The 26,085-nt window shown below is 39.4% G+C and overlaps 1 protein-coding gene and 1 long non-coding RNA gene across 3 annotated transcripts in view; one reads left to right on the plus strand and one right to left on the minus strand.

Moving 5' to 3' along the window:
• Positions 1-9,655: 9,655 nt before the first annotated feature.
• galcb (galactosylceramidase b) lies at positions 9,656-15,067 on the minus strand. Its single transcript, XM_059520123.1, has 17 exons — positions 14,897-15,067; positions 14,717-14,785; positions 14,557-14,620; positions 14,363-14,476; positions 14,087-14,226; positions 13,943-13,981; positions 13,162-13,292; positions 12,857-13,012; positions 12,598-12,722; positions 12,366-12,493; positions 11,969-12,058; positions 11,770-11,859; positions 11,261-11,405; positions 10,975-11,158; positions 10,345-10,508; positions 10,175-10,251; positions 9,656-10,024 (listed from the first exon to the last, which is right to left on the minus strand). The coding sequence occupies exons 1-17, from the start codon at positions 15,026-15,028 to the stop codon at positions 9,878-9,880; spliced, it is 1,995 nt and encodes a 664-aa protein (XP_059376106.1). The 5' UTR covers positions 15,029-15,067; the 3' UTR covers positions 9,656-9,877.
• Positions 15,068-15,673: 606 nt separating this feature from the next.
• Positions 15,674-26,085, plus strand: part of LOC132113187 (uncharacterized) — a 69,863-nt gene continuing 59,451 nt past the window's right edge. The window contains exon 1 of one of the 2 annotated variants that reach the window (XR_009425105.1): positions 15,674-15,740. This is a non-coding gene — a long non-coding RNA (uncharacterized LOC132113187). The remainder of the gene's footprint in view (positions 15,741-26,085) is intronic. The other variant, XR_009425104.1, reaches the window with a different exon arrangement.

Consider the following 26,085-nt stretch of genomic DNA (forward strand, 5'->3'; position numbering starts at 1 on the left):
TTCCCATCGACACTCCTAATGGTCTTTGTGACTCGTCCCACGGGCCACAATGCACGAGGTAACCTTTGGTCAATTACCATCACCACTGTACCCACAGTGAGGTTCTCTGTGTCCTTTACCCATTTCTGCCTTGATTGCAAGAAAGGCAAGTAGTTCCGTATGAAATGCGTCCAAAACTGGTCAGCTAACACCTGACTGTGCCGCCATCTTCTTCGACTGAGAATCTCAGACTCAGGGTACACCACCTGAGGAAGCGAAGAGTCGGGCCGCCCCATGAGGAGGTAATTGGGGGTCACGGGATCCACATCGGCTACATCTGTCGACACATAGCCCAGTGGCTTAGAGTTGAGGATTCCCTCCACCTCAATCAGGACTGTCTGCAAGACTTCTTCGGTCACTGTCTGTGCTCCCAGAGTAACATAGAGTGCAGCCTTAATGGATCTGACTTCCCGCTCCCAGGCTCCACCAAAGTGAGGTGCATTTGGTGGGTTGAACTGGAAACGGATCTGGTGCTTAGCCAACTTAGTCTGCAGCTCCACACACATGGCCTCAAAACTTGCCTTGAGCTCGTGCTCCCCTCCGCGGAAGTTGGTCCCACAGTCAGAGAGAAGCTCGAAGGGAGTTCCCCGTCTAGCCACGAACCTTCTGAGTGACATAAGGAACGAGTCGGTATCCATGTTGGGCAGCACATCGAGGTGAATGCACCTGGTGGTCATACACTTAAAAACAATTCCCCATCTCTTTTCCATACTCCGACCTCGCTTGACCTGGAATGGGCCAAAGCAGTCTACTCCTGTTGAATAAAATGGAGGCTTCAGGAGGCGGAGACGACAAGGGGGCAGATCTGCCATCTTAGGAATCGTAGGCTTTGCTCTCCATTTCTGGCACTCCGGGCAGGATCTCTGATGACGACGCACAGCTTCTCGGCCTTGGAGGATCCAAAACTTGCGCCTGAGCTCTGCGAAGACCCTCTCCGATCCAGAATGGAGTAACTTGTTGTCGTACTGTCGTATGATAAGTTTGGTAATATGGTGCTTGGGTTCCAGCACAATTGGGTGTACGACATCATCTTCCAGACTAGTAGAACGGCGCAGCCTACCACCTACTCGGATAAGGCCCCTAGAGACATCGTACTCTGGAGCAAGTGACAAGAGCCTACTGCTGGATGGAAGTGCTTTCCCTGTTTGTAGGCACTTGACTTCGTCTGGAAAGCTATCATATTGTGCTCTCTGAAGGATTCTGAGTTCTGCTTCTGCGTAGTCATATGCACTGAGGGCGCTTGATTGGGAGGCCGCCCCATGCAGTGACCTACTCGTTGCCTCATTGAGATCTTCGAAGGTAGAGTGGTCTTCAGTGGCTGGGATCTCTGGAGCCGTAATGGCTGACATAATGCCACAGAACGCAGACCTCTTCATCTCTGTCTCATCTGTGACCTCCACGAAAGAAGTTGTGGCTGGCCATCTTTCACGTGATAGCCGAAGGAAGGCAGGACCTTGGCTGAATTGGTTTGGCTTGGCGAGGTAGGATAGTGTCATCCCTCTGGTGATAGCATCCGCGGGGTTATTCTGTGTGTCCACATACCTCCATGACCGGTGATCCGTCAGCTCCTGAATCTCAGATACACGAGTCCCTACAAACACCTTTTATCTGCAGGACTCTGACTGTATCCAGGCAAGTACTGTGGTGGAGTCAGACCACAGCACTGTGTCCCTCAACTGAAGGGTGAGCTCTCTCTGGATCATCTGGGCAAGCTGAGCTCCGGTAAGGGCGGCACAGAGCTCAAGGCGTGGCATTGACTGTTGTTTCTTCGGTGCCACTCTTGAACGTGCCAGCACAAAGGCTACATGGACTTGGCCATGAGGATCCTCACCACGTAGGTAAGCAACTGACCCGTAGGCGGACTCTGATGCATCACAGAATACATGAAGCTCGAGGGTGATGGCACTTACATCCACGTCCAGTGGGAAGTAACTCCGGGTGAGACTAACCGTTGAGAGCTGAGGGAGCTCTTCTTCCCATGAAGTCCAGGCTTGCAGGAGGTCGACCGGTAAGTTTGGGTCGTCCCAGTCGCGGTCTTTGGCCCACAGTCTCTGGACCAAAACTTTGGCCCTTGTCGTGAAAGGCAGGATATGACCTAGGGGATCATACTGGCTTGCTAATATCTTATAGATATTTCGCATGGTCGTCTGGCTTGGGAAAACCGGGCGATGCCTGTAATGGAGTGTATCCTCCATGAAGTGCCAACTGAGGCCTAGCGTCATTTCTTGAGCTTCACCATGCGTCTGAGAAACCCATCTCTCGCTGCTGTCAGACTTGGCTTCCTTAGGCAAGTTGCGAATCACCTCTGGCTGGTTACTGGCCCATTGATGAATATCGAAGCCACCTGCAGCTAGAATGGTTCTAAGCTTCGTCACGAGGTTCCTGGCTTCTACTACGGTGGGTAGACTCTGCAGGCAATTGTCGACGTAGAAACACTGTTCCACACTGTGGCGGACATTTTCTCCTGGTTGACTTGACTCATCGATGTGTTTCTGAAGAGCAAAGATCGCGCAGCAGGGACTGCACGTCGTCCCGAACGGCAGAACCTCCCACTGGTACACTGATGGCTGTTTGTCCGTTTTTAGATCCCTCCAAAGGAACCTCAGCAAAGGCTTGTCTCTGTCCAGCAGGCGGACCTGGTGAAACATCCCTTTAATGTCTCCACTTACTGCGACTCGATGCTCCCTGAAGCGCAGGAGGACTCCAAGGAGTGAGGGTCCTAAGGCTGGACCAGGAAGGAGGTAGTTATTCAAACTTTGTCTGCCAAGCTGGAAGCTGCAGTTGAAAACAATCCGCTCCTTGCCATTGTGTCTGACCATGTGATGGGGCAGGAACCACGACTCCTTGGATGAGTCCACCTCACAGGAGTCAATCTTGGTGGCGTACCCAGCAATCTCAAGTTTCTTGATCTCCTCCTGGTAGGTAGATGCACGCAGTGGATCTTGTACTAACCTCTTCTCTGTGTTTCGCAGGTTCTTCATCACGACTTCCTTTGAAACTTGCAGCTTGGGCATGTTTGGGACTCGTAGAAGGGGTGTAGCGTACCGATGCACTCCGTTTACTTCTACACGGATGGTCTCGGCCTCTAATAGGTCCACTGAGTACTTGTCCTGTCTGGATCTGGTCACCAATCTCTCACTTTTGAAAGGTAGTGTATCTAACTGCCACAACCGTTCAACTTGACTGAACAGCTCAGCAGAAGGGGAGGAAACTGTGGTGAACAAGCACTGTGTGGGGGGAAGCTGTTGCTGCAGGTATTTTGCTGGACCCTGAAGTGTCCAACCGAGCTTAGTCTTGACTGCTGCAGGACCACCAGGGGGACCAAGATGCACTGGCTCAATCGGAACGATCAGATCAGCATTATCCGATCCAATCAGGAGGGTTGGCTGAACACCATCGATGGGTGGGATTGCCAGACCTCGTAGATGGCGATATCTTCTCTGGAGCTGGGTAACCGGGTAACTGTACTGAGAGAGGCCTAGGTGTTCACCTGTGAATGCGCCTTGAATGGAGAACCTTTTTGTTGGTTGGGCAGCTGGAGTGATCGTAAAGGACACACGTGAGCCTGACAGTATCTTGATGTCTTGGCGGATAGTACGGAGTGTGAGGTCTTCTACTTGACCCTGTACTCCTAGGTGGCGTGCTGCAGACGAAAGCAGAATGGTTCTCTCAGAGCCATCATCCAGCACTGCATACGTGTCAAGCACTTTATCCTGGTATTGCAAATTGACTCTGACAATCTTTAACAGCACCTGGCTATATCTATTTGGCTGATCCAGGTAGTGAGTCTCTGCCGTCGATGTGATGGTGGGCTCGTTCCCACTCCTCTGGTTGACCTTGTGAAGGACAGAGAGGTGTTTCGACTTACAAAGGTGACACGGCTTCTTGAGGTCACAAGCAGAAGCTAGGTGAGAACGTCCACATCTCCAGCACCTCTTCTTGACTTTAATCCAGTCCACCATCTCTGATTTGGTAAGTCTAGCGAAGCTCTCACATTGGCTGAGGTAGTGTTCTGCCTCACAGTAAGGGCAGGATATCTTACCCTTCCCTTGGGTTCGCATAGAATGAGCTGCTTGAGAGGGCGTGTCGGATGGATGGTTACTTGAACTGTCTATCCCATGCATAACCGTAGTAATCTTAACCTTGGACTTCTGCTGCTTAAATTCCCTCTTATCCTTCTCACTGTGAGCTTGAAGTGAGGGCTCAATGTCCAGGCATCTGACTTCTGCCTTCAGCCACTCTGAAAATTCAATGAGCGTTAGCTTCAGTTTATCCGGGTCCTTCCTATACTGTTGACGACGAAATCTCTCTTGCTGGTGCTTGGGGAGCCTGCTTAGAAGGCGCTTCACATTGGAGCCGCAGTGGAGTTCCTCATGGCCTTCACCTCGGAGAGCTTTCAGCATCCCTACCAGCGACTGCACTCTGATGGAGAACTCGTCGAGAGCTCTATCATCTCGGATGGGGGGTAGGCGTTCCATGTCCTCTATCTCCTTCAGCACAAACTGATATGGACGTCCATAGCGTTCATCCAGTGCTTTCAGAGCTTCAGAGTAGGGCATACTAGACTCTGCATGAGCTAGCACTAGGCGATGTGCATGTGGCACCTTGACATGCTTCAGCAAGATGGCATACTTGTAATGCTCGGACTGAGAAGGATGGAGGAGTGTACTAAGGGAAAGGCGTAGCTCCACATATTGAGCTCTGTCCTCCTTGGTAAAGTCAGGAAATGTTGGGCCTTCTATATTGGGGGGTGTATGCTGATATCCAGTGGATGGATAATGGGCCAGCATGGCTGGATTCCCTTGGTAGAAAGGTTGGGGTACATAAGGAGGCTGAGGTATTGACTGGTGCACGGGTAAAGGCATCATCTGATCGAAAGCTGGATTTCCATGTAGCGATCTGGGAGGAGCCACATGTGAGAGATGTGATGTATGAGGCTCAGGTGGCACCAGATGTGGATTTTCCAACTGAGGCTCCCTACCTTTCTCGTATTGGCTGCCGGGTGCCGCTGCACTGGGCTCACAATTACCCGATATAGGGTAGGACGAGAGTGAGCTATATGATGTGGCATTTCTTAATAAGCCTACTGATGGCTGTAGACCCTGGGTTGACTCTCTGGGATAGCTGGGCAGAAGGTGAGCTGGTGGATCATGTTCAGAATCCTGCTTGATAGCTTGAACGCCATAGCGTGGAACGAGCGTATGCTGAGGGGGTTGAGTGACTCGGCTGAGAGACGGAGGAAGTGTCATTTGTTCTAGCTGATGGGTTAGTTCCGCAGCTACACTTGGGTGATCCTCAGTTCTGTGTTGGTGAGGAACAAGGGTTGGCAAAGGCTGTGGTTCACCTCCTCTGTCTGGGTAGAGTTGGCGTACTGGGGTCTGATGCCGTGATGACCTCCTTGACGACTGAGCTGAGGTCCGAGGGGAATGATGCTGCAGGAAAAACTCCAAAAGCTCTGTTTGTTTCTTAGCAGTTTCACTCTGTTGCCGCGCTGTCTCCAAAGCTTGATGAACAATGACTTCATTCGCATTATGCATTGGTGACATTGAGGATATGCTTCTAGCAGGACTGCGTAGCTCCCTCTCCTCTTCGTGCCTGTGCATCTGCGCTAAGCTATGCTGATCTGAATATTCGACTAAAAAATCATCCAGATATCTTGGGCGTTGCAGTGAGCGTTTGGGGCGCACTGGCGAAACAGGGAGGCTGATTCCTTCTTTACTGGTTGCCATATCATTGACACTATCCGGCTCGAAGGACCATAAATTGTAATGGGGCTCTGGTTATGAAAATTTGTCAACGATATGGGGTGTCTAGTCAGGACACGGAAGGCAGAGATATATGTTGAAGGCTTTAATATATCACTTTGGAATACAGATATATCACTTCTGGAATACAGATGCACACTTTGGGAATACAGATGCGATGCACAGGCACTATTTCTTATGGTTTTACAGTGTAGGTGTGGTTCTAAATGAAAGGAAATAAACATCAATATTACTTCCATAAACACAATTTAGTTAACTGAATAACTATCTCTAGTCACTTAAACAAGCAGTGCTAAACATGTCCCGAAACGTAACCACAATGGGAATAACATATAAGTCACACATACAACAGATATAAAGGCTGTCAATGACTATCAACGTTAACATAAATTACTAATATAAACTATAATCTATACGATATAGTTCCAACTTACTTGTGGTCACTGACGCACACGAACACAATGCGAAGATTAGCTCAACTGAAACTGAAACTAAACTGACAGCCGTTCTCTACAAGCCAGGGCATGTCGCAACATGTCAGAAAAAAGGCGTGGTCTGAACGAACACTCGCTGTACATACTCTGTCCATATTCACATCACTTGAGCCTTTTGCACAGTAACATCATTTGCTATGCATTGCTCATAATGAATTCTTAATTTAGTTGTGACAATTCGGTGTAATTTTTCAATTACCAATGATTTTGATAAACAATGAAGTGTTTAAAGGGGTGATTAAATATATTATGTTTTTATATAGAAGCGGGTAACTAAATAAATTCAGGATTAATGAGGTTTTCAGTAGTGCAGTTCAGAAAACAAATAACAGAAAGTGACGAGTGTTTTTGGGCAAGTTCTTTAGAACCTGTATAGTTCCTTCCTTGCAAAAAGTAACCATGGATTTATTGTAGTAAAAATATTTGTTGGCATATTAATTACCATGTGCTGTAATTATAAAAACACCATAGTTTAACTATAGTTTTTGTAGCAGAACCATGGTAAATTTTCGTAGGGGCTAAGGGAATGTTCAGTATATTATTGGTGACGTTCAGAGACTGGTGACAATTTGTTACACACACATACATATATATATATATATATGTGTATATACAATTTGAATATATAAATCAAGGTACTCCATGACTATCTACATAACCATACTTCGCATTATATTGCCGTGTCATTTTCAAAAACCAGCGAGTAATGCCGAGGTAGCGTCTACAGCCGTTGAGGGAGTAATTGTAAATTAGACCATTTTTTTCTGTTCTGTTCGTCGTAATCCAAAACTCTTTGTATTTATACGGGATTTTGTGGAAACGCAACAATAAATGCAAAACCACAACATTTATATTCGCTTTTTAATTTATATTAAAAGTTTATTCATCTGAGTGTCTACTTCCGCATTCCAATCCTGCTCACAGCGTCATAATTCTCTATACCAATAAGCTGTAAAATCGTCACTCATCTGTACACCAATAAACTCATCTTAATCATAAACCAATAACCGCTGAGGTGGGCGGGGCGACACGTGTCGCTCCGCCCCAACGTGTCGCCCCGCCCCATCGTCCAGACTGCACTCTGGGCTACTACGCGAACAGAGTGAGAGCGAAGCTGATAGCACATTCAGAAGGGGGGCGCAGGGGAATGTGATTGCATAGGTATATTTGTTCTTTGTTTGTTCTTCAGTAATAATTTGGTGCACTTTATTTCATTGGCTTTTAAAACCAGAAAAAAGGAAGAGATTTTTTTAATTCTTTATTTTTTAATTTAATTTTAAAAGGCTGTAAAGAATTCATTCTACAGTGCCTAATAACTAATAATTTTGTGGACTTCAATACATTAATAAAAAAATATTGCCTAAATAATTGATCATTCATTCACCTCAGAAATAATGACATAAACCTACTGCACTCCCCTACACAAAAGGTTTTTGTTTGTTTTTGTTTTTTTAAGTAAAAACTATCGTATTGGTATCGGTATCGGCAATACTGACCCTATATGTATTTGGTATCGGATCGATACCAAATTTTGCGGTATCGCCCACCACTACTCTGAATACACGAAACACCATTGTAGCTCCCCCTTTAAGCTAAATATTTCAATTTTTTCAAATCATCATTACATAAAAATTACAAATATTGTTTCACTATACAATCACATTTAGGAGTGTGGTATGACATTCAAAATGAAGTTAAAAATATAAAGCATTTATTAGTGCTTTAGCATGAATATACTGTCACAATTTTATACAGCTCTCCCTACTTTAAATGACACAATGCAAGATCTTTTTTTACAGCTTAACAGTCATTTATTAGAAAAAAATATTTTCAAATTAAATTAACAACAAAAAAGAAAACAAAAGTCACACTGTCAATTTTCTAGATGTTTTAAATCAACCAAGATGATAATTATGATAATAATAATAGTTAATTATTATTAATGCACATTGGGTGTAGATGCAACTGAAACCTTAAAGGGCTCATATGATGCGATTTCAAGTTTTCCTTTCTCTTTGGAGTGTTACAAGCTGTTCCTGAATAGATAAGATACCTAAAGTTGCAAAGACTAAAGTCTCAAAACCAAAGAGATATAGGTAAGACTCTTCCACGGCCTCCTAAAACGGCTTGTTATAACATGCCCCACGTCTATGTCACGATGTGGGATAATTTGCATAATGCCGCACAAATGTTCACGCAAAGAAAGAAGGCATAAATTTATTGTTGCTGTCACCACGAGTAGTATGAAGCTGCAGACTCGGAGCCTGCTGCATCTACAGTCCCACACCCAGAGTACCGCATTCTCAGACCCCTTGCAACCCGATCTCACGGCAATTCATACATATTTTAGGAGGTGGCTAATTCATACGACCACTCTCATACAAATTCATAAGATTTTTGCCAAATCGTACATATTTTACGAGTTGCACAATTCGTATGAATTTGTACGAATGACCTACACCTAACACCGCCCCTAAATCTAACCGACACATTTGTCAGTTTAGACAAATCGACCAATTCGTACGTATTTTACGAGGGGGCTAAGAATGTTGGACTCTGGGTGCGGGACTGTAGATGCAGCAGGCTCAGGCTCCGAGTCAGCAGCTTCATAATATTGGTCACCACCACCGCCATGTTGTGAAGATGCAGTGTGTGTTGTTGCGAAAGCGAAAATACTTTGTTTAGCCTTCCAAAAGATGACACAACTAGAAATCGTCGTGGCCTAATGGTTAGAGAGTCGGACTCCCAATCGAAAGGTTGTGAGTTCGAGTCCCGGGCCGGCAGGAATTGTGGGTGGGGGGAGTGCATGTACAGTTCTCTCTCCACCTTCAATACCACGACTTAGGTGCCCTTGAGCAAGGCATCGAACCCCCCAACTGCTCCCCGGGCGCTGCAGCATAAATGGCTGCCCACTGCTCCGGGTGTGTGCTCACAGTGTGCGTGTGTGTTCACTGCTCTGTGTGTGTGCATTTCGGATGGGTTAAATGCAGAGCACAAATTCTGAGTATGGGTCACCATACTTGGCTGAATGTCACTTCACTTAATGTCACTTCACTTAAATCAGTGGTTAAGTTGTATTTACAACATTGTTCCAGAACAGTTCAACCCAGATATTCAGATGTGTGCAGCACATTTTATGGAGGACTGTTTCCTGATCCTGGGAGAGAAGACTACAATGCCGGCTGTTCTGACTCACTGTCTGTAAGCACGTTTACATACTTAAAGGATTTGTCACTGATGATTTAAAAGCGAATTTTGAGTAGTGTAGAGTAGCACTTTGTCATTTGTCACTTTGTCACTGTTTGTCATTTCTCCAATCACAAATGCAGCAATGGTTTTATGTTTTATGTTAAAATGTATAGTATGGGAAAAATAATGTGTCTTTTGAACCTTAAACCGCAGACCTTAAACACATTTAATTTAACCAAAAACACAAAATAATGTTATTTTTAGCAACATCATATGATTCCTTTAAAAATTAACAACTTGTAAAATTTCACAGTAATCACAGTAGTCACACACCTGTGAGATTCCAGTCAGCTTGTTTACAGTGTCACAACAGTGGCAAATCAAAAACCATCAAGTTAAGGCCTCTATGGCAAAATTATCAAACTGTGCGAGTTCAAATGAACTAGTGCCTATGGCCGCCCATCCATGTAGTGGCTCCCAGAGCACTGCATTCTTCCAGAGGGGATAGCCATTGAGATCTGCTGATGCATAGTTTCCCTAAAACACAGAATAAATGACAGATCAACTGAAGTACAAATCTGACAGTGTGGCAAAATGAGATTCAAGAAACAATGAAGAGAACTAAAATAAAAGGAAAACTCAGCAATAAATATATTTAGAAACATTTACAAATATATTTCAACAGACCTTGACTGTAAGGGTCAGTGTGTACCACACATGTGCTCTAGTTCCAGACAGGCCCTCAGCAAGAACCGTCATTCCATCTGTTGAATCAAAGGGCAAATATGACCTGGCTTAGTCAAACTTACAGCAGTAGGGAAAAAGGGAAACAGGGCTTTTATTATCCAGATGCTTACTGAGGTCATTTGTGACTTTGTAGGTTCCATCTGCATAGACCCAGAGAAAGACTCCCCTTGTGCTTCGGACAACACCTCCACCTTTGTTCACTCTGACAGCAATGAAGACTCCACCAGTGTGCACAGACTCCATGTATATGTCACATGACACCATCAGGTCTTGCCTGATAATCATAAGTATATACAGCTGTGAACTGCATGGAATCTATTTTTCTCAAGCAAGTACATGACCAAAGTTTAAAAGTTTTGTGTTGCTTTATTTTATGTTTTTCAAATAAGTCTATGCTTACTAGGGTTACATTTACTTGATTAAAAATACAGAACAATTTGTGAAATTATGAAATATTATTGCAATTTTAAACAACTGTTTCCATTGTAATATATTTTAAAATGTAACTTATTCCTTTGATTTCAGCAGCCAATACTACAGTCTTTAGTGTCACATGATTCTTCAGAAATCATTCAATTATGCTGATTGGGTGCTCAAGAAATATTTCTTCTTATCATAAGTGTTAAAAAAAAAAGAACAGCATTATAAATTTTTTTACTGAATCCTTACTGAATTAAATTTTTAATTTCTAACACCAGTTTTTTAAATGGTAGCGTACTTAATAGTTATAAAGTCCTCACCATTGATAATCACCAATAACACTTATTGTCTGATCAGCATCTGCAGCCCAGGTCACTGGACGCTGAGTGACCACCTGTCGCAGAGTGGAAACATGAGGTCCAGGATCTGTCAGGTTGGTGAAGTATTCAAAGACCCCCGTCTGATCTGCAAAGTTTGGAGCCTCTGAGAAATATGGACTTCCAGCTGGGATACAGGAAGCCAAAGTTGTTAGATTTGTGCACACTGTGTGAAAAGTATTAGAATAACTATTAAATGAGGGAAGAGAATGAAAATAGAGCTACTTACAGACATCAAAATCATCTTTGTATGATTTAGGAAAGGGAGCAGAAGGTGGAGGTTCTGGGTATCTCCCTCTCTGACCATTTCGTACAGTAGTAAATGTATATACCTCATCAACATCGAGCTCTATGCTGAAAGACCCTTCAGTTACCTACAGCATTCACAGTTTACATAGAGAAATTACATTAGATTTCAAATAACAAGTAAATAATTATTAGAAAAATCATTTATTAAACCTATTTATATTAAGAACCCAGACAACGTCAAAATACTTTACAATAACATACTATATTATAATTATGTTATAATAACAACTAATTGTGTATAATTACATGCAAGTAACACTAAGCCAAACCCTAATCCTAACCCTGCTGTATATTAAGTACATGCGGTAAATTAATATTACTCCATACTTAAATGTATAATTACACTGTAACAAGGATGCCTTAAAATAAAGTGTAACTGTTTTTAAAGAGATTATATCATGAATATCTTGATTTTATGTATAAACCTACTTTAATAGGCTCGATATTTTGGAAGAGGACCGACTTGTTTGTCTTGAAATCAAACTTTGAATGCCACACCTGCAGCTCACTGATTGAAGCCTGTAAAAAAAAAAAAGTTATTCCAAATAATTATGTAAATTTCAAGTCATTTTATCCATTATTAACCATTTAAACCACAAAAAAATAGAGGGAGAAAAAAAACACATACAAAGGTCCCTTTCAGATGGAAGGTTACATTCTGGCCAGTGACATCATATGAAGGCAGAGGAGGTCTTATACACACGGAGTGATCATGGGTCTAAAAAAATAAAATAAAATGAAGCAATGGGTTTTCATATAAATATAAAGACCATTAACTGGATATATGTACACTACTGTTCAAAAGTCATTTTTTTATGCTTTTATTCATTGAGTATACATTATATTGATCAAAAGAGACAAGATTTCTACTTCAAATAAATGCTGTTCTCACCAGCCTTGGCAAGCATAAGTGACTTCTTTCCAAAATATGCATATAAAAAAATTTAAACCTTTGTGACCCTTAGCTTTTGAATTGTAGTGAACATTATACTAATTGTTAGGAAAAACTATTTCAAAATTCTTACCATAGTTTCAGTGATTATTGTTAGATTTCCTCTTTCATCAGTTAATGCAACATAACTTCCACCATGTGTGAAGTGTCCCACTGTCTGCAGGTATGTCCAGCCAGGCTCAGTAAACTGGGTAGTGTGGGCTTTTAGAATTTTGTGAATCAAATACTTTGATAGTTATATCACACATTATTTATATGATGCACATAATACTTATGCATATATAGAGTATATAAAAATGCATTACCTGTGATCCAAATAGGGGACTCGACAACATAATTTCCACTCCATGGCTCTTTTGCAGTCATTAGTCCATCCCTTCCAAAGGGAAGGTCCCCATAATAACTAGAAACAAGGTTCCAAGATATGGTCCTAAAAGCAAACACAAACCGCTTTTCTCATCATTGAAAATGCACGTTTATATGTCTGAATGTTTATATGTGTGATATTTCTCCTTATATACTGGGAAATGCTAAATGATTCAGATAAAATCAGAGTTGTCATACGCTGTCATTTTCCCATTAACGTAGTTCTGGTTGAGAATTCGGGCCCAGCAGCCTCCGCCGACATCGTCATTAAAGGTACTGTAGTCTTCAGAAGACCATAGTTTCTTGCCAGTCTTTAGGGCCTTAGGCACAGTGTTGGTGCCAGGATAATGAACTCTGTCAGTCAAACCATTCTAACATTCAGGATCTCACATCACCACACTTTAAACATATTTACATGTCATTCTGTGTATTTTTCCCCATTAATGCATATTTAAAAAATGAATGTGTACAGTACATTTGAATAAGGAATCAAAAAAATTTACCCTAAAATTTCAACAGCGTCCTGTAGCTCTTTGTCAGCAATTACAACAGAGGTGATCGGCTCCCAGAGGTTATCACTGGCAATGATTTTAACTCTCTCCAGACCACTTTTATCCAGTGTATATCGCAAAAGCTAGCAAACATTACAGAGAAAGAAAATATACAAGGCCATTTTAGACCTAAACTTAAGTTTCACATGCTGTCTATGTATCAAAAATGCAAATGTAAAAGCAAAATAAAAAAACAATGTAACAATAAAACAGACACCATTTCACTTTTCAAAATTTTAGGGTCAGTAAGATTTTTGAATATAAAGACATTTGATCAAATATACACAATGATAATGTGAAAGATTATTTCAATTTTAAATATATGTTATCTGTTTTGAAATAAATTGAAATAAATTATAAATATAATTTATTCCTGTTTAAAGCTACATTTTATCAGCAGTTCTTACTTAAAAATCATTCTAATATGCAAAATAGTTTTGTGGAAATAGATTTTTTTTTCTTTGATGAATAAAAAGTTTAAAAGAACAGTCAAAAAGTAAAAATCTTTACTACCACTTTTGAGCATTTAATGTGTTCTTGCCAAACAGAAGTATATATATATATATATATATATAAAACTTAAAACTTTCCAATCTCAAACTTTTATACACTAGTGTATTATTAATTTAACAGATGTTAAGAAGCGCAACAGAATTTGTGGAGGCAGCATACAAATACTGTAGATGAAGAGTATTTAATAAAAAAAAAAATTATTATGAAAGATGAAACTCACCTTTATGTATTTACAGTTAAAACTCCTTTCATTCCATATCTGTGCAATAAATAAATACAAAATTAATCACCAGATGTTTATTTTAATGAGGAATATGGCCACAGAAAAACTGAAAGTTTATTGGAATAGATGAGATGCATTCACCCCAAGATAATCAACATCCAAGTCATGGTACTGCTTGGCCCCAAGAATCCAGGACACCACATAAGAAGCAGTAATATCAGGGAAACTATACGGCCAGTTTTCACCATTTCCAACCCATCCCGGAAAAGCCCAAGGTAGACCTGTTGAAAATAAATGATTAAAGGTGAAAACTACTAATAACAGTCTGGAACTGAATGCATAATTACAAGAACACTTTAAGTACTTTGGATGTTTGCCCTGTTTGATCCATTTGGTAGAGATTGTTTATTTATTTACCTATGAGGGTGATGTTTGGATTTCTCTTCTTGGCTTCCTTCATTAGCCACCATTCATATCCTCTAAAATAATTCTCATCATCTTCATAATGCATGTGTGAGGGCTCAGTTCCATCTGTAAATGATTACATTAAATAGGTCATATGGATAACACATTCAGTCCACATAAGTTTTAAAAGTGAAAGTGCTCTATACCTGTAGTCTGAGCATCACCTCCAATTTCAACCTTCAGGATTTGTAATGAGGCTCCAAATTTAGGCTGTTAAATACATATTGACATGTATACAGTCTATAATGTAAATACACAATATTACATAAACATAGTCTGATCAGATTGCTTTCTAAGCAAACACACCTTGAATAGATAGTCTAGAATCTGGCTCCTATATGGTTCAGCATAATTGACGAGCAAACGCGAGGTCGCCTGTAAAAACATTTATAAGACATTGGGTGTTATTTTTATACAGACGTTAGCGTTTTCTGTAAACTGAGCCCTACAGAAACTCTGAAAAAGGAAGCGGACTAAAACACTCACCCCGCCACCGCTTAAACCACCAATGCCATCAAACGATCGTCCTAATCCAGTTTTATCATCCAAATCGTAGTCCTCACCTAAACAAATACTGAAACAGAGAAGAATACTCAAAAACTGATTACCTATGTTCATTCTCACTAGTGCGTTATCAGCTGACTTGCATGTTCCGCAATAGGCGGTGCCATGATGAACCTAACCACGCCCACCACAAGCGTCTCCAGTCAGAGTGGACACGCGTCATCAACGAGGGCGTGGTTTATATTGGGTGATAAAAAAAATACTGGTTACCACAGTAAACCATTTAGGTGAAAACGAATTCATTTTATTTAGAAAAGAGTCATTTCTACTAAGCCGTACGTTTTCATATCTGCATCATACAATCATATGTCTATTAGATAACTATAACTATATATATATATATATATATATATATATATATATATATATATATATATATATATATATATATATATATATATATATATATAATGTGAACATTGATTTGCGGTTAATCTTCAGTTTAGGTAATAAAGTTAATGTTCTTTTATTGTAATGTTTACCTATCTTTGCCTTGTTCCGGGTGTTATGTATACACTAATTTCTATAAAAATAAAAAATTAAAAAATTAAAATAATAAAAATAAAAACTCTGATCATTAGGAAATATTCCAAATTTCGTAACTATTCTTTCTCTTGTCATACGTTTCAAATAAATATTGGTTTAGTCTTTGTTGTAGTTAACAGCTAGTCTAGTGTACAAAATCCCTTTAATGAATAAAAGACATCGTCCCCCAGGAAGTGACATCATTTTGGTGGGAAAGCAACAATCAACAATTTCAGCGTCTGTAAGTATTTTCGAGAGATTCCTGCAATGTTTTGTTGTATTTGTTAATTTAAAAGTGTAAAGCATATATTTGTTATAAATATACAGTATTATGTATATAGGCTTAAATATAATATAGTTGTACGTGTATGGCAATATTAAAATGCGAAATAATGATTAAAAGCATGTTGACTCAAAGACAGAATTGGCATGCAGTTTTATGATAAATGCTTCTTTTGAGCTCACACTTTTTTTTTTTTTATCGAACAGAAGAGAAAATGTATATAAACAAATCCTTGATGTCAGATGTTGGCTTACATCCAGATATATGTAGTTGATTTTGATGAAAAAAAAAATTGTGTGTGTATATATATATATATATATATATATACACACAATTTTTTTTTTTTAAAAACTGCTATTCAATTTCAAAAAGCATGTAGCTATATATATATATATATATATATATATATAGCTACATGCTTTTTGAAATTGAATAGCAGTTTTTAGGCCCTATCCACCATATAAACGTCCTTCTTGTGACTTGAGGGGGTATCTGTGAAAACAAGTTTTTACTGTAGGCCATTGTTAAAGGCATCATTTTCTCCGGCATTGTGATGGAGCCATGTGCAATTTTTTTGGAAACAATTTCAGAGGAGAAAAGCATTGGCTAAATTTGATATTCAGTTTCTTTCTTTGATAGTATCCACACAGAACATGTCATCTTTCATAACCTATTTCATTTGTCAGTCTACGTTTCCATTGCGATTCAGATGCGAAGGGATTTCTCATAGTTGGTATGAATTTTTTTTTTTTTTTTTTTTTTTTAGATTTGTGGAGCTGTCAAGTCCGCTTTACAGACTACTTTATTTACACCGCTCTCCTGTGGAGGCTTATAATACAATTGGATGCATACATTGATTACTTCTATTTGATTTTTTAACTTCTACAATCTGTACCTCATTTATCAGTCTGCTCTGGGGGAAGTAACAGCAAGGTCATCAGAGATAGGATTTTGGTTTATTGATTGATGGTTTGATATCTTAGAAATATAAGCTCCTATCTGATAACATTGTAGGAAGGAAAATAGCTGCACAATATCAGAGTTGTATTTTTAGAGAATAGCTATTTTATTTATTTTTAGGTAGGAAAATGACTAGCAATTTAAATGTTTTTTTTTTTTGCTGTTGTTATAAAACATAGTTTATTATATATATTATTGATAAACAGTAGGCTTTATTATTGAGTGCAGTACTGAAATACTGTTTATGCTACCTTTTAAATATTGCATCTGTTTTATAGATAATATAGATATAGGTAATCTGGAGGGTATATGTATTCTTAAACACATTTTTATAAAAAAATAAATGACTTCTTTCAGATCAAGTTAATAAATCCAACGCAGCATCTGACCACAGGAGGGCAGAAGAGACTCACAATTAATATTTTCCTTTTCCTTTTACAAGCAATGTAACTGGGTATACAGACTCATTTTTATGATCAGAGATTGGGTTCAAGCTCTCTAATTGCATCAGGGGTTCCTTTAATTGCTCAGACAATTTTATCCTGCTGGGAATATCTGGAAGAAGAGGACAAAAACGTATGTTGCATAAGCAAAGGGAAAGCATAATTATACTGTGATGATTTGTTAAGTGCATACAATGAACCTCAGTGGTCAGAGAACAAATGCTTTGAATTATGACACAAGACCACAATAAAACACTTCTAGATCAGAAATAATCGCAAGAGATATTTTCAAAAGGTATTTTTTTTTTCAAAGGTAGCATTAGTTCTATAAATAGCTTATTATTTTATTATTTATTGTATAACTTATCTTATATGCTTTTTTGACCCCAACATTTTTAAATTGCATAAATGCCATTCAGTTAGATCAAATCATATCATATATCACATCATGATGTGTTCATATATTCATATCAGCACACTTTACAAGCAAGTAATAAATAAACAGAATTAATAATAAAAAGAACAAAAATAAGTCTTATTGGAAAATGCTCTCAGAAAAGCTCTAGCATCACATGTTTGCAGATACCACTTGGTTTGATGTTTTATCTAATGCAGTGAAATTCGTACTCTACATTTTGTTCATTCACATGCATTCAGAATTTCCCAGGACAACACTGAACCTCAGATTTGTTGGGTGTTAATAACTATATTATTTCAGCAGGTTACCTTGGCGAGGTGAGGAGGTTTTAGAGGGCGTCTGTTTATGTCTCATCAATTTGACATCATAGTGCAAAAATAAAAAGCCTCTGCCATGTAATTTTAGCAGCATGAAAGTGTATGTGGCTCTTAAATCACCGCTGTGACCTCGCTTGCATCCATTCTTCTTTTTTTGTGTGTGTTTTATTCTTTCTGTGTGCCCTTTTCAAATGTTAATGGCAACACGGTTGCAGAAGAAAGCAGGTTATTCTTTATTCCAGAGAGAGCCGACTTGATCTCTTTGACCATTTCAAGTCAGACATTGATGCATTATACAGTTGGTCAACAGTTTATTGCCTGACCCTGTATGCAAGAAATGTGAGGTGTGTGTATGAGAGAGAGAGAGAGAGGCCACTCCAAATATTAATAAATGTTTTAATGTCAGTCTGACATCTTTTCTGTGCTCACATTGCTGCTTATTTGTCTTTTTTATTCTCTGTTTACGTGGGTTATGTATTCCTAGCACATTTTGTCCTTTGGGTTGTCACCTTTCTGTACTCCTACATGGATACAGCTCTGAAAGACCGACCCTTATCTCCTTCCTTGACTCTGAGCACAATTGAATGTGGACAATAGCAAAAGGTTATGGATACAGATGTCATACAGACTCCCTCCTATATTTTTATGACAGTATATGCATATGAGTAATCTGTTTGACTTGTTGTTAAATGACATTGTATTGGGAGACTATAGGAAGTGCATAGGAGTCCATACAAGAGCCTTTGACTTGGTTCAGGGATCTGGTCATGTACCTCTTGTTTTCCCTACAGAGCATACGATGTGACTGGAATATCTTTAGAATGGATGGTTGGATGCAGAGAGGATTGCAAGAGGTGTGCTGTATGCTTTTCTTGGATTGTATAAGAACTGGTATTCTTGATTCTGATTGGCCAATGGCAGCGTTCAGCAGTATTTCCTAATATTTACAGTCATCCATGGTAACATTGTACATACTGTATATAATGGTGTGTTCAGGTTGAGATATTTATGAGTTGAGAATTATGACATCAGGTGAATACAAGTCATTAGTGTTATTTTATTATAATTTCAATTTTTGGCTAGTATTTTGAATTAGATTGGATTTTTATATTTTCTGCTGCCCAAAGCAAGAATTTTTTATGTTTTTAATCCATTTATTAAGTTAAATAATTACTATTGTACTATTAAAATAAATTTGGAAACTCTGGACTTAAAGGAAGTTCAGAGTTTCAATTAATTATATATACTGTATGTATGTATGTATGTATGCATGTATGTATGTGTGTATATATATATATATATATATATATACATACATACAGTACAAACCAAAAGTTTGGACACACCTTCTCATTCAAAGAGTTTTCTTTATTTTCATGACTATGAAAATTGTAGATTCACACTGAAGGCATCAAGGGCTATTTGACCAAGAAGGAGAGTGATGGGGTGCTGCGTCAGATGACCTGGCCTCCACAGTCACCGGACCTGAACCCAATCGAGATGGTTTAGGGGTGAGCTGGACCGCAGACTGAAGGCAAAAGGGCCAACAAGTGCTAAACATCTCTCGGGGAACTCCTTCAAGACTGTTGGAAAACCATTTCAGGTGACTACCTCTTGAAGCTCATCAAGAGAATGCCAAGAGTGTGCAAAGCAGTAATCAAAGCTAAAGGTGGCTACTCTGAAGAACCTAGAATATGACATATTTTCAGTTGTTCCACACTTTTTTGTTATGTATATAATTCCATATATAATTCCACATGTGTTAATTCATAGTTTTGATGCCTTCAGTGTGAACCTACAATTTTCATAGTCATGAAAATAAAGAAAACTCTTTGAATGAGAAGGTGTGTCCAAACTTTAGGTCTGTACTGTATATATATAAAATAATTGTTTGTTGTGTAGCTAGAATGGTTGTTTTGTGCATTTTGGCTGTGTAATAATGCTGGATAATATACTGTCAGCTGGTCATTATCGCAAAATGAACACTGACAGTATCATCAGAACCCTGACGTGAAGTGGAGGAGTCCTTACATAATGTTCAAGCAAACAAGTTATATCATGCATAGACGCCAAGCTATATTCTGATGTTGTTCTGTGTCATTTAATTTCTTTAAGACTGGGGGAGGTTTGAAATATGGCAGACAGAAGATTCCTCAGACATGTCCCAACCTTCTTTACATAATGGTTCAAATGGTTACTGCGATAATCTTCTTACCACGACATTGTATCCGTGTTTGTGAAAACATTTCAGTGTCCTGAAATGAATGAATCCGCTCCCTTGCCTTCCAGAAGCAATCACTTAAAGCGTAGGCCATGCATTTCATTGGTCGGGCAGTGGAAAACACAAAGACTGCAAAAAAGGTCATTCATCTTGATTAAATATACATTGGCAGCGGGTCAGGGCTGCAGAAGAGATTCCGATTTAAACTGCACTGCTTCAGAAATTAATTTGATAGCTTCTGGTGTTTATGTGAGTTTTTGTGTGGGGTGTGTACATGTGTGCGGCTGCTGTGTGTGTGTTTATGTATTTCACTGAAGAATAGTCATGACTTCTTTCATTAGTGAAGTGGACCTGACTGCATTCATTTCTGTGTAAGGCCAACAACCTTGAGTGTTTATGACTCTGGAGGCACAATCGAACCACAAACCTCACTTCCTCTTTTCACTCATTGCCACTAATTTTAATTTTTTTTTTACTTTGTGTGCTTGAAAACCTTAGTTAATTAGTTTTGGAAGACATCTTGTTTATTGTTTTGAAAACGAACCTTTATAAAAGCCATTCATTAAGGTGATGTGATTTAGTCATTTATTTGTTAATCTAATTATTTTGTTGAACCAAGTAAATTTCTCTGTAGATTTTTGTTTCAAAGGATATTGCACATTTCTGCTGTTGTGTGGACAATGGAAACAACCATTAAACAGGCAATTATAGAATATGTAACTCAGTTGAGATACTTTGTATAAAATTACATTTGTATAAAATGAAATGACATGTCTGTGACAACTTGCCCCAATAAAATAGTAACAAAAAGCCCTAACATTTATGTTTATGTTAAACGTAGCCTTAACTATTTTCAGGAAGTTTCTTTAACTAAGGTTCAGTAAGGTTTTTTTTTCTTTTCCAGCTCACCAAGGCTGAATTTATTTGCTAAAAAACAGTAATATTTTGAAATATTATTTAAAAAATATGTTTTGTATTTTAATATATTTACATTTATTTATTTATGTGATGGCAAAGCTCAATTTTCACATGAAAAACTCTTTCACACTCTCCTTTTGAAAAGTAGTGGACATCTTTTTATAATGGTGTTGAAATATATATTATTTTTTTAATATGTGGGGAAAATCTTTAATCTTTGTTTAATTAACATAATCAACATATGTACAGTATGGCCTTGATCTTGACGTGCCAAAAAGCATCTTGGCACATATTTGCAAAATAATTGGATGGACTTTTTTTGGACTTTTGGATGGCATTGCCTAGTTTTGCTTTTGCGAAGACATGATCTGTGATGGATCGTTTTCCTCTGAAAATTGCTTAAACTTAAATTTCCACCTCCAGCCTTCTGCCAAAAGGGATATTCCATCAGAATATCCCTCAATGATCATGATTACATAAATCATTTTATAACCCAATGCAATTATATAAGCATGCCATGAATATCGAAGAATTTTAATTTTGAATTTATGGATATTTTAAAGCACTTTTGGCTTTAAACAGGTAGCAGCTTTTACCTGTCTCATCTTTTAAAAGTATTATAGAACGTATGCATTTTGTAATGTACCATAAAAATTCCATACGGTATAAAGACTAATCATTACATCAGTATTTCAGATTAAACTCAGAGAGTAAAACCCCCTTATGTAACGCTTGAATGCACAGCACAGAATGCAATACATATTTTTATCAACAGATCGTTTTATGAGAGGCAGACTTCCAATTTACGGATGGATTATGGAAAACGAATGCAAGTTTTTCTATCAATAAATTATGAAACCTGGATAAAGAGAGATGAGCATAAGACCTGGCCACGCTGGAGTGTTTACTATAGACCGGATTAACCAGCCATCACCAGTCATTTATCGGCCCTTTAGGATCTCAAAGAGGATCATTAAAAGAAAACAGCATGGCTTGGCATGGCCTTGTATTGGCATTTCCTATTTAACAATAATCTATATGCTTATCTGTGCTCCCTTGTGACCTTAGCATGTCGAGAATCCAAAGGAGCTGTATTGACCTGCATGTAAGGAGAAATGCAAGCTGTAAATCCTCTCTTTCACTCTCTTTTTTTTTTTTTTTTTTTTGAGCAGTGAGGTTTGGGTTTAAACTAAAATAATAGACCAAGTTAAGAAGAGATAAACAAATATACTGTAAAACACAGCAAAGAATGCTAGCATCCTTACAGAAGTCTGTACATTTTACCTTTTTAAACAGTTGTAACTTGTTAACAAAAAAATGCTGGACCAAGTTTCACATAAATAAACAAATACATTACTTTAAAAAAATCTTCTGTTTTAACAGAACAGAATCTTTAAAGAACAACGTGTACATTTACTGTCACGAAATGCACACAAGCGAGAAGATCCAAAAGCAGTGTTTTATTTGGGTAATCCAGAAACATAAATCAGCCAGGCAAAGGTCAAAATCCAGAAAAGCAGTCCAAAACAAGAAACACGACAAACACCAGGGAACACGAAAAAGCAGGGTGACATGAACCAAGGACTCAATCACAATGACAGAAACAAACAGGGTATATATAGACAGGTGCAAATAATGTGAGTGGGAACAGCTGTGTGCAATGAAGTGATGGCTTAGCAGGTAGCCAGGGTGGATCAGACAGTTCAGGGGGCCAGGGCAGTGCCGACAGAGCAGGAATCCAGGGTGGAGCAGGTGGAACTGGAGCCCAGCATGGCGGCGCAGGCGGAACTGGAGCCCACCACAGCTGAGCAGACGGCACCAAAGCCCACAAGGGTGGAGCAGAGGACCACCACAGCCGAGCAGATGAGAGAGAAGCCCACCAGGGCGGAGCAGAGGACCACCACAGCCGTGCAGATGAGACAGAAGCCCACCAGGGCAGAGCAGAGCACCACCACAGTGGGGTCGATGGCACAGGAGAGCAAGTCTGGTCAGGTAGGACTGAAACAGAGAACATGAACAAGTTAATGGCGGCCTCCGTGGCCATGATGAGATGGTGGATGGCCTCCATGGCCATGACAGGGCAGGCAATGAGTTCATAACCGGGCTCCATAGCCGTGACGAGAGGGTAGATGGCCTACAAAGGTTCTGCAGCAGTTGCCGCCACCTCTGGAGGTTCCATCGCTGTAACAGTCTCCGAGACAGCAATAAAACAGGCTGAGAGAGCATTGCTGGGTGCAACAGACAGGATGTGACGAGGCTCTGGAAGTTCTGTTCTGATATGACGAGGCTCTGGAAGATCTACTGAGACTTGATTAAGTTCTGGAAGAACGATAGTGATCTGACTGGGCTCATAAAGATGTGACGAGGCTCTGGAAGTTCTGTTGTGATATGACGAAGCTCTGGAAGATCTACTGAGACTTGATTAAGTTCTGGAAGAACGATAGTGATCTGACTGGGCTCATAAAGATGTGACGAGGCTCTGGAAGTTCTGTTGTGATATGACAAAGCTCTGGAAGATCTACTGAGACGTGATGAAGTTCTGGAAGAATGGTAGTGATCTGACTGGCCTCATAAAGACCAACCGTGACTTGACCCTGTTCACAGAGATCAACAGTGACCTGACTTTGTTTCACAGAGATCAACGGTGGTTTTACTTGACTCATGGGTGTTAATGGTGTCTTGACCTGACTCTGGACGGTCAACGGGGACCTGACCTGACTCTGGACGGTCAACGGGGACCTGACCTGACTCTGGACGTTCAACGGGGACCTGACCTGACACTGGACGTTCAACGGGGACCTGACCTGACTCTGGACGTTCAACGGGGACCTGACTCGACTCTGGACGGTCAACGGGGACCTGACTCGACTCTGGGAGGTCAACGGGGACCTGACTCGACTCTGGGAGGTCAACGGGGACCTGACTCGACTCTGGGAGGTCAACGGGGACCTGACTCGACTCTGTGACTCTAATATGAAGCTGTTATTTCAATGAAAAACCAAATGTGGAGAGTCACATGTGACTTCATTGTAAATTCTAAGAAGACTTGTTATATTGACAATAAGAAGGTGTTATGTAAATTTACATTAAATCTCTACCGTATATATAGTAAGGGAGCTTACTGTAAACTGCCTACAGGTTTTTACCACATCATGTTTGTTCATTACATTTTTGCAGTGTGTATCAGCGCAAACTATTGACGGGCACACTGGGCATTTCCTAACCTTTACATCATAGGGTTGTTGAGATTGCTGCTTGACGAGGCTGTTTTGTAAGCTAAGACGTTGAGAAATAAATAGTGGCATGGCACCAGAGGAGGCATCCAAAAACACCAAACTTCCATTCGATTTCCTCTTATGTTTGTTGTAAAGTGCTTCAGGAAACGAGGCAGATGATGCCTCAGGGACACCAGCGTCTAAAAGTGTACATATGGCCAGTGTCAGAGCAGCACAGACACTATTCAACCTCAACCTGGGGGTGTAAACATACAATGTGCCCCTGGACATAAAGTCTCACCATACTCCGTATCTAGAAAAATGATGAAATATTATCTGTCAGGTGTTGAAGGGGACAGAAGAGTCTGTGTGGATATCAGGTCTGAAGTGGTTTCTTCATTGTAGGGCTGGAGTCTGCCGAGAATCAGACCTCTCAGTCATACACACAATTTGTCACGGTAACACCAGGAAATGAGAATTTGATTGACATCACTGAACCGTGCTTATGACAAGGATGATTACAACTGATGTATGATTGGCAGTTTACACTGATGTGTCATTCATCCGCAATAATTGAAAATAACAAAAACAAATAAACAGGAAACAATGTGACGCCACATGCTGTGCAACAAGAATAAGATTTGAGAAAGACATTTAATGTGTATGCAAATGCACAAGAAAAACACACGCAATGGTATCCGTGACATTATGCGTGTATTCATATTGACAATGACTTCTTGATGAACATGTTTCTAATTTTGTTTCATTTAATATTTAATCAATAATTTTTCCATAGTAAATTATAAGGTGACTTGTTTTTATTTCCAAAACTGTACATTTAATAGTATTTTACTGCAAGTTACATTAAATGTCCTGAGAGATTTAAGTATTTTTTGTTTGTTTATTTTTTTAAAGGGATAGGGAGACTGTTCTTTATCTATTATGAAATTATGAAGAACTTTTTTACCTTCATGATTTTTGTCACAATGTAAAAATGTTCAAATCCTCCTATCCAGCATGAACAATGGATCTGTTTAAAAGTTTAAACGCAGGTTCTTGCAGAGTTGTATTACTGATTCAGTACGACACTGTGAGATCATAACAGTATTGAGCTTAATGCATCCCCTACAATGAGCAGAGCTGTTGATGAGGTCAAATCATCAGAGCTGCTTGCTTTCAATTGCATTACAGATCAGTGTGAGACAGGCTGATGAATCAATGCCGCTACCGAAACAATATTATCACATTGGCTTGTTGGCCAATTTTAAAACTACTGTCATTTATCTTGCTAAAAGTATTGACTGTCGACATAAGTCATCTACATGTGATCAGAGAAAAATAAAATGAACAAACATGCAAACAATAGCATACAACAGTGTTTTTAAATTACAGTAACTGAAGATGGAGTATAGTTCAGAGCGAATGAAATGGCTTGACAAGCCGTTTCATTTTAAATTGCCTATAGTTTCATCAGACACAAAACAGGATTTGCTACTTGCTAGTCATTTGATGTTGGTATTACAGGATGGGATATTCTAGAGTGCATTTGATTGGACAAAAATTTGTGTTGTGCAGGAACAATGTAAATATTGTATTATTAATTGTATATCCATTAAAAGTTAATATAGTAAATGTGTAAGAGTACACTAGAATATAGATATGAAGTCTATATTTTTTGTTTCCTGTTGCAGGTTAAGAATCAGCCTTACATGGCAACTGTAAAAATTAAAAAAAAAATAATAATAATTTGGAGCATTTTCATGTTGAGTAAACATAAGCAGCCTTCATGCACTACAAACGACTTTAGGGAT

This window comes from Carassius carassius, chromosome 32 (genome assembly GCF_963082965.1).
Source record: "Carassius carassius chromosome 32, fCarCar2.1, whole genome shotgun sequence".
Taxonomy (NCBI): Eukaryota; Metazoa; Chordata; class Actinopteri; order Cypriniformes; family Cyprinidae; genus Carassius; species Carassius carassius.

What these genes read in the sequence shown, in the direction of transcription:
- galcb (XM_059520123.1), bottom strand. Translation starts at nt 15,028, where the DNA reads ATGAACATAGGTAATCAGTTTTTGAGTATTCTTCTCTGTTTCAGTATT. An exon ending in GACGCTGTTGAAATTTTAGG is followed by an intron (nt 13,013 to 13,161) that starts GTAAATTTTTTT and finishes TTTGACTGACAG; the next exon opens with AGTTCATTATCCTGGCACCA. An exon ending in CAAAGTCACAAATGACCTCA is followed by an intron (nt 10,252 to 10,344) that starts GTAAGCATCTGG and finishes TTGATTCAACAG; the next exon opens with ATGGAATGACGGTTCTTGCT.